The following is a 9,156-nucleotide window of genomic DNA, read 5'->3' on the forward strand; positions in this document are numbered from 1 at the left end:
GGAAACCGAGCGGAGGCGTTGCAGAACACCTATGCTCAGTTCGCAATAAACAACTGCACTTCCCAGTCGCAAACAATTTTAACTCCCCCTCCCGTTCCTTACACGACATGTCCATCCTGGGCCTCCTGCAGTGCCGTAATGATGCCACCCGTAGGTTGCAGGCACAGCAACTCCTATTCTGCTCGGAAACCCTACAGCCCAATGGTATCAATGTGGATTTCACAAGTTTCAAAATCTCCCCTCCCACTGCATTCCAAAACCAGCCCAGCTCGTCCCCACTTGCCTAACCTGTCCTTCCTCTCACCTATCCCCTCCTCCCACCTAAGCCACACCTCCATTTCCTACCTACTAACCTCATCCTGCCCCCTTGACCTGTCCGTCCTCCCCGGACTGACATATCCCCTCCCTACCTCCCCACCTATCCTCTCCTCTTTACCTATCTTCTCCTCTATCCATCTTTGATCGCCTCCCCCTCTCTTCCTATTTATTTGAGAATCCTCTCCCCATCCCCCTTTTCTGATGAAGGGTGTAGGCCCGAAACGTCAGCTTTTGTGCTCCTAAGATGCTGCTTGGCCTGTTGTGTTCGTCCAACTCCACACTTTGTTGTCAGAGGACACTAAATTGTTTCACCAATGTTTGTATATAATAGCTTTTTTCACAATCTAATCTATCATCTGATTGTAAGCGCTAATTACAACTGTGCAAATTGCAGTGTCAATACTAAAGCTTATTTATTTTGAAACTTGCATCATTCTTGGAACAGAGTTGCCACTTTCGGGGCACTGTGCAAGGATGTGTGATGGGCAGAAGCAGTCTAGAGCAGGTTGACTCAGATCTTCCTGGACCTTCATTCCACTAACACTGCCATGCCCAAGCTTTTTGCAGAGTTTTGTCGCATTCTGTAAAATAGCACTTGCTTGTTTTGAATCCTATTTGTGTTTCAATCACGATACTGTGCACAGGTTTTATAATTGCTTTTAAAATAAGTTTATTTGCTTCTGACCACAGCACCTAGCCCAGAGATAGAAGAATCAAAGCCTCAAAGGAAATCAATGACATATGATGAACTAAGAAACAAAAATAGGGAACTATACGAAGTGACAGTGGCACAAAAGGCAGATTCGCTTCACAAACCAACTCCACAGCGATTACCTGACAACAAAGGAGGTCAATTATGGATTTTACTTTTAATTTAATGTTCTGAACTGTTGCAGTTATTTTGGTGCTACTACCATGATGTTAGATTAGGAATGCTAGAATTCTCAGTGAAAGGAATGCAATTGTTTGCCTAATCTGGAACTGTGAGGCTTAGCAAAGTTTGTGATTAAATCTTCTTAAACCGATGATTAAATCATTTCAGGCTGGATTGTAGTTTGCTGTGGTGCAAGCAATTGCAAAAAATCCACTTCCCATTGCTATGTACAGTATATTTATACGTCCCCAGAAGATAAACTTCTTACAAACAATGTTTTAAAGAAATTTAGGATCATTTCAGAAGCATAAAGTTAATAATGCACCTATAAAAGGTGAAAGGTTATAGTTCAGAGATGATTTGCTGTTTAGAGTAGTCCCCTGTTATCGACAGAACATTTAAAACCATATAGCCAACAGTGTATATATAGTTAATAACGAGATAAAAAGACTTATTTATAACCAGAGTTCAGAGAATATTGAACAATATTTTTTATAACAAAGGGCCAGCCCCCATCCACACCATCTTTAGAAGATCTGCTGCCACAATCTCCATTCTTGATTCCGCTCTGGACTGAGCTATTCGAATGTGTGTCAGTTAGTCTTACTGTCCTCTATTCTTTTGTAAACTTCATCTCATTCAAAATTCTGGTGTTCATAATCTATCTGAGACTGTTTCACCTTTCATCCCTTAGCCATTGACCCATATTGGCTGTGGGTCCATCTACACTTCAAAAAATAAAGTTTACGTCTATTTAAGCTATTTCCTGTGTGGTTCTGTTTTCAAACTTTTCCCAACCCTTAAGTCTCAGAATTCCGCTTTTCATAGTCTGTGGTGTAAAGTCATAGAGTCGAAAAGAACAGAACCAATCCATGTTCACCATAATCCCAGACTTGATGACTCCCACCTGCCTGCACTTGGCCCATATCCCTCCAAACATTTCTTATTCATGTACTTGTCTAAATGTCTTTTAAATGTTGTAACTGTACTCTTATGCACTGCTCCCTCTGGAAGTTCATTCCACGCAGGAACCATCCTCTGTGTTTAAAAAAGAAATTGCCCCTCATGTCTTTTTAAATCTCTCTCCTCTCACCTTAAAAATGTGTCTCCTCTTGAAACACCCATCCTAGGGAAAAGACAACTACCATGAACTCTAACCATGCCCCTCACTATTTTATAAGCTTCTGTAAGGTTGCTTCTCAACTTCCTACCCTCCAATGAAAAAAGTCCTAGTTTATCCAGCGATTCATTATAACTCAAGCCTTTTATACCTGGCAACATCCTGATAAATCCCTCCTGAACCCTCTCCAGTTTAATGATATCCTTCCTATAACTCCTTCTTAAAGCATCTGAATTGTGGAGCATTGAGCTGCCCGACCTGTCCATCCCTCAGCCAAGTTTCAGTAATAGCTACGACGTCCCAATCCCACATTCCCGAAGATGCCCTGAGTTCATCAGCCTGACCTGTAGGACCCTTTTGTTTTGAAACAAATGCAGTTTAGTTCTTTTAAGTTACTTTGTTCTCTGACTTGCTTTTGCCTGTTTTGTATTTAACTTGTTCTTTTCAGATTCAAAACCATCCCCATTTATCTCTCTATTTACTATGCTCCAAAGGATCCTTCAGCCCTGCATCCCCAAATAGTTTACAGTCTCAGTTAATGGAATTAACAAATCTTCCCAGTAGGATATTGCTCCCTTTCCAGTGCAAGTGAAAGCCATCTTTTTGAACAGGTATTTTCCACTCCAGTAAAGACCCCAATGATCCAAGAGCCCGAATCACTGAACATTGCACCACCTCTTCAGCCTTATTTATATCGTTTTATCTTTTTATTCTTTCCCTCGTTTGAGCTTGGCACCAGAAGTAAACAATTACTACTTTTGAGGTTCTGTTTTTTTCTCAGTCTTCTACCTAATCTCCTAATATTCACTGTGTAAAGTTTTAATGTTTTCCTTACCCATGTCATTCTTACTAAAATGTACAGTAACTTCCAGTTTCTCACTCTCCCCTTTTTAAAAAAAAAATGCTTCAAACTTTTTGAGACATCCTTAATCCTGGCACCAGGAAAGCAACATATTATCCTAGGTTCACATTCACTGCCACAAAATCTCCTGCTTGTGCCCTTTACAGGAGGATTCTTTGAAATTTTGTCAGATTCATTTTTTATTTGTTGCATGTTGTACATTTTGAAATTCTGGCTCCAACTTTAACAGCCATACTTTCAACTAACTCTGATATTTTTTTCAAAAAAACTGTTCTTTTGATCTTGACCTATTTCTCAAGCTTTAAGACAGCCCCAGCCTCCCCTTTTAAAATGTACATATTGAATCAAATTTTCACTACAATGTTTACTGATTAAATTTGTCAGGTAAGTGTTGTCTTTTGTCTAATTATGTCTTTGTAAACAGCAGCAGAATTATTTTTTGACCTGGAACATACTTTATAAATGTGAATTATTTTTAATATAGTGATTAAATGGTATTTTGCTCTGGTGAAGTAGTCTATGATGAAGCTATTGATGTTAAAATTCTCACTCCAAGTGAGAAGAGGAATCAGGAGAAATTTACGAACTTGGTTGTTGTACCATGAATCAACTGAGGCATTATCTTAATGGAAAGGTAGATCAGTATGCTGTGGGGATAGTGATGTAATCCAATTAGACTTCGACTGTTCACGCAAAGAGCTAGACTTGGCATGATGTGACCTCCTCTTGTAGTGTTTAGCTGGTGTAAAGAAATGTTTAACTTGGACACTTCATGGACATAGGTTTATTTGCAGTGGATTCTGTACATCTGGTAGCAAACCTTTTAGAGCGAAATGTACATTTTTAAAAAATTTTAACCAGTTGTCTGTGTTCAAACTATAGAGTGTGCCCATCTATGGTCACACTTCATACTGGCAGTACAACACAGGCCATGTTCCTTGATAAATATTACACACAACAATTAAGGGACCACATATGGAAAGACTTGCCATGCAGAAAGTTTCATGTTAGTGGATTCATTGCTGAGAATATATTTAAAGATCAGTGAGCCAAAACAAATCAATACATATTGGCCTTAATTTTTTCAGCCTTACTCTGCATTAAAATTGGTTAATTTCAAAGAAAGTTATGGAAAATTTTGAATAAATGACCTTTTTTGAACACATCCTTTTGGCGCAATTAGGGTCTCATTTACTCAATACAGTGTATATGGGTGAATGTGCATGGTAGGGGCATAAGCAGAATCTTCTGAACTTAACTTTTAAAAGGATTTGTCATTGCAGACTATGGTCCATGACAACTCTCAAGTAATGTGAACTACTTGAAGTGCTGGGCTGACTCCATTGAAAACAATAGAGAGCTAGGACTTGGAGATGGTCTGCTCTTTAGTTCAGGATGCTGGCTTGCAACCTGAAGCAGCTTGAATCCTTAAAAGATGCTATTGAAAATTGGAAGCCACAAGAATGGAGTCAGACCTTCCCACCATTTTTTTTCAGAGATCTCATAATGGAAATCCAGGCCAATTTATCAGAATGTAAAAGTAAAATTTTGCAGCAGGAATCTGGAAAGTAAAATGGAAAATACCGAAAATACTCAAGTTCTGGTAGCGTCTACGGAGAGATTTTAAAAAACTGATGATTCGGAATGATAAAACCCTTCAAAACTGTTGCTGGGTCAAATCTGGAACTTTGATTCTCCAACCTTGCTGCCAGAACAATTTCAGAAATGTTTGTTTTTGTGTCAAAAATAGTACAGTTTTCTGTTCTGAAGAAGGGTCTTGCACCTGAAACGTTGATTCTGCTTTATCTCCACAGATACTGCCAGACCTGCTGAGCTACTCTAGTTATTTTTGTTTCTGATAGAGTTTGCTTTTGTTTTACATGATTGAATGAATGCTTCTCACAAATCAACACTGATAATCTCTCCTGGTCTAATTATTTTTCCAGTTGCAAAAACAAACAAGTATGGAGATACCTGGGAAGAATAAGGATACTGATGGACAAGTAGATGAACCCAGAATGTTGGAGCTATTCATATATAATGCATTCTACAAAAATATTTAATCTGAAAACCTGAAGAGTCTTTTTAAAAAAAATGATGCCAATCTAATTATACCATAACGATCTTATGATCTACTTTTTAATGGAATCCATTTGACTTGTTTATATTATTATCCATCAAAGACTTGTTTGTTCCATTTCTTAGCATAAAAATTATGATTAATTCAAAAATACTGCAGAAGCTTTCTTGCTGATACTTGTGTTCATTTCGATATATAACGATTTGTGACAGGAAAGGTACGCAAAGTAAAGTATTACTTTAGTTCAAGGGTGTATTAGACAGTCTCAATATGGATGATTGTATATTCTTAATTTTGAGCTGTGTTGTTCCTGTAAATCAAATTAAACCAAAGTGGTGAACTGTATTTAAGTAATACCATGTATATTCAATTTTCAACCATGAAGCTATTGATGAAAATATAAATTTGAAAATGAACATCATTAAATGTACGGTGTTTTATTATGATTACATTCATATAAAAGCTAGCCCGTAACTTCCTTACTGAACAAACTTTTCAAATCTTTTTAATTACATGAAATGAACTGCTAATATTATCAATGCTGCACGGAAAGAATTGGGGGGAAGCACAAAGTACTGAAGTAAAATATTTGAATTGGTTATTGTTGAATTGGTAATAGGATGGAAAATTTTGACTTGTGAAACATAAAAGTGAAACATAACTAGAAAAGTAGTTTACCATTACCAAACTCGTGACTCGTCCTGCTAGGATTATGAAATCCTTGGGTGTCACCCAATCATCATAACTTGATTTACATATTTTATTATTCATTTACGGGCTGTGAGCATCACTGGCTTGTCAGCGTTTATTGCCTGTCCCTAGTTGCCCTTGAGAAGGTGGTGGTGAGCTGCAGTCCTCCAGCTGTGGGTTGACTCACAGTGCAATTAAGGAAGGAATTCTGGGATTTTGACCTGACGACAGTGAAGGAACCATGATATATTTCCAAGTCAGGATGGTGAGTGACTTGGAGGGAACTTGAAGGTGGTGGTGTTCCCATATTATCTGCTTACCTTGTCCTTCTGGACGGACATGGTCGTGGGTTTGGAAGGTGCAGGCTGAGGATCTTTGATGAATTGCTGCAGTGCATCTTGTAGATTGCAGCAGCGGTGTGTATGGAGTATCAATGCTGGAGAGAGTGGATGCGTGTGGATGTAGTACCAATCAAGCGGGCTGCTTTGGCCTAGATGGTGTCAAGCTTCCTGAGTGTTGTTGAGGTGGCAATTATCCCAATAAGTGGGGAATATTCTATCATACTCCTGACTTGTGCCTTGGAGATGGTGGATAGGCTTTGAGGCATCGAGGTGAGTTGCTTGCCGCAACATTCATAGCTTATGACCAGCTCTTGGAAAGACTGTGTTTGTGGTGAGTCTAGTTGAGCCTCTGGTCAATGATAACCCCCAGGATCTTGATTGTAGGGAAGTCAGTGATTTTAACACTGTTGAATGCCAAGGGGCGATAGTTAGGTTGTTTCTTAGTTGTGATGGCCGTATTTGTGCCACAAATGCCAGGTTGTTACTTGTCAGCCCAAGCCTGGATGTTCTCCAGATCTTGTTGCTTTTGGACACAAATTGTTTCCGCGTCTGAGGAGTCCCAGACAGTGCTGAGCGTTATGCAGTCATCAGCGAACATCCTCCTATGATGAAGAGAAGATCATCAATGAAGCAGCTGAAGATTATTGGGCCTAGGATAGTACCCTGAGGAACTCCTGCAGAGATGTCCTGGAGCTGAGTTGACTGACCTCCAACAACCACATTCATCTTCCTGAGTATCAGGTGGAACTTCGACTACTGGACAGTTTGCCACCATTACCCATTGATTCCACTTTTGCTAGGAGTTCTTGATGACACACTCGGTCAAATGCAGCCTTGACGTTAAGGGCTGTCTCTCACCTCTCACCTCTAGAATTCAACTCTTTTGTTTCAACCAAGGCTGTAATGAGGCCAGGAGCTGAGTGACCCCACGGAACCCAAACTGGGCATTACTAAGCAGGTTATTTCTGAGCAGGTAACATTATTGATGACACCTTCCATCACTTTACTGATAATTGAGGGTAGACTGATGAGGCACTAATTGGCCGGGTTGGATTGGTCCTGATTTTTATGTACAGGACATACTCGGGCAATTTTTCACATTTTCTGATAGATACCACTGTTGTAACTGTAGTGGAACAGCTCAGCTAGGGGAGCGGCAAGTTCTGGAGCACATGTCTTCAGTACTCTAGCCAGAATGTTGTCAGGACCTGTAGCCTTTGCAGTATCCAGTCTCCAACTGTTTCTTGATAAAAAGTCGAGAGAATCAAATTGGCTGAAGACTGGTATCTGTAATGCTGGGGACCACTGAAGGAAGCTAGTAAGTTTGAGAGCTTCCATTGTTGGATTCCTCAAGGGATTAAACTTAAAACATGTATTTAAAAAAATCAATAAACCAAATAGATTGTTGCTCTTGTGTAGATCAGTATTGGGGTAAAGCCATGAATTGATTTGAATGTCAGAATGAGAATTTAAAATGCATGATTTATCAGAATCAGTTGAACTGGTGGGCAAATGAGCCTTTAGGAAAGGACTGGTTGAATCAGAAGCTAGCAAAGATACAGATGAGTATTAATAATTGATGACCTCCAGCAGGGGTGAGGAAGTCGGTGTCACTGGTGGGATAATAACCCCAATATAAAGACTATGATTAGATAGGGATCACTGTCAAGTCGGACACAAAAGTGTTATCTTTTAGGCTCTGTGCACAAATTCGCTTTGCAATCCTTGATAGGCCCTACCCTTTCTCTGGTCATTCTCTTATTCCTCACATACGTGTAAAAAGCCTTGGGGTTCTCCTTGATCTTATCTGCCAAGGTTTTCTCATGCCCCCTTATAGCTCTCCTAAGCCCTTTCTTCAGCTCCTTCCTGGCTAACTTGTATTCCTCTAGAGCCTTTTCTGATCCTTGTTTCCTAAACCTTATATAAGCATCCTTCTTCCTCTTAACTAGTCATTCAGCCTCTCTTGAGAACCAAGACTCCCTCCATCGACCGCATCTTCCCTGCCTGCTAGGGACAAACATATTGAGTGCACACACACGTTTTGCATTCCATAAACAATCTCCACATTTCTATTGCGCTCTTCCCTGACTGCATTTGTTGCCATTTTATGTTACCCAGTTCTTGCCTAACAGAATTATAATCACCCTTCAGAGATAATGGGAACTGCAGATGCTGGAGAATCCAAGATAATAAAGTGTGAAGCTGGATGAACACAGCAGGCCAAGCAGCATCTCAGGAGCACAAAAGCTGATGTTTCGGGCCCAGACCCTTCATCAGAGAGCTCTCTGATGAAGGGTCTCGGCCCGAAACGTCAGCTTTTGTGCTCCTGAGATGCTGCTTGGCCTGCTATGTTCATCCAGCTTCACACTTTAATATCTATAATTACCCTTACCCCAATTATAAACCTTACTCTGCTGTATGTACCTAGCCTTTTCCATGACTATTGTAAAAGTAACAGAGTTATGATCACTACCACCAAAATGCTCTCCTACCAACTGGTCTGACACTTGGCCTGGTTCGTCGCCAAGCACCAAATCCAAAGTGGCCTCTCCTCGTGTTGGTCTACCGGCGTACTGTGTCAAGAATCCTTCCTGAATGCACTGCACATAATCCGCTCCATCGAAACTCTTAGAACTAAAAAGTTTCCAATCAATATTTGGAAGGTTGAATTCATCCATGACGACAACCCTGTGACCTGACGCAACTTTCCAGTATCTGTCTTCCCAATCCACTCTTCCGCTTCTCTGCAACTATTAGGGGGTCTGCTTTAAAAAAAACCAACAAAGTGACTGCTTCTTCCTTGTTTCTGACCTCAACCCAAACTGTCTCTGTAGACATATCATTCTCGAACTGCCTTTCAGTAGCTGCTAT

General features: G+C 40.1%; 1 protein-coding gene across 2 annotated transcripts in view; it reads left to right on the forward strand.

Moving 5' to 3' along the window:
• Positions 1-5,680, forward strand: part of ociad1 (OCIA domain containing 1) — a 34,691-nt gene extending 29,011 nt beyond the window's left edge. For both annotated transcript variants that reach the window (XM_048534250.2, XM_048534256.2), the window contains exons 7-8: positions 1,009-1,167; positions 5,121-5,680. In XM_048534250.2, coding sequence (XP_048390207.1) covers positions 1,009-1,167; positions 5,121-5,161 — 200 coding nt within the window. In that variant the 3' untranslated portion in view covers positions 5,162-5,680. The remainder of the gene's footprint in view (positions 1-1,008; positions 1,168-5,120) is intronic.
• The last annotated feature ends 3,476 nt before the right edge of the window (positions 5,681-9,156 follow it).

Source organism: Stegostoma tigrinum, chromosome 1, assembly GCF_030684315.1.
Source record: "Stegostoma tigrinum isolate sSteTig4 chromosome 1, sSteTig4.hap1, whole genome shotgun sequence".
Taxonomy (NCBI): domain Eukaryota; kingdom Metazoa; phylum Chordata; class Chondrichthyes; order Orectolobiformes; family Stegostomatidae; genus Stegostoma; species Stegostoma tigrinum.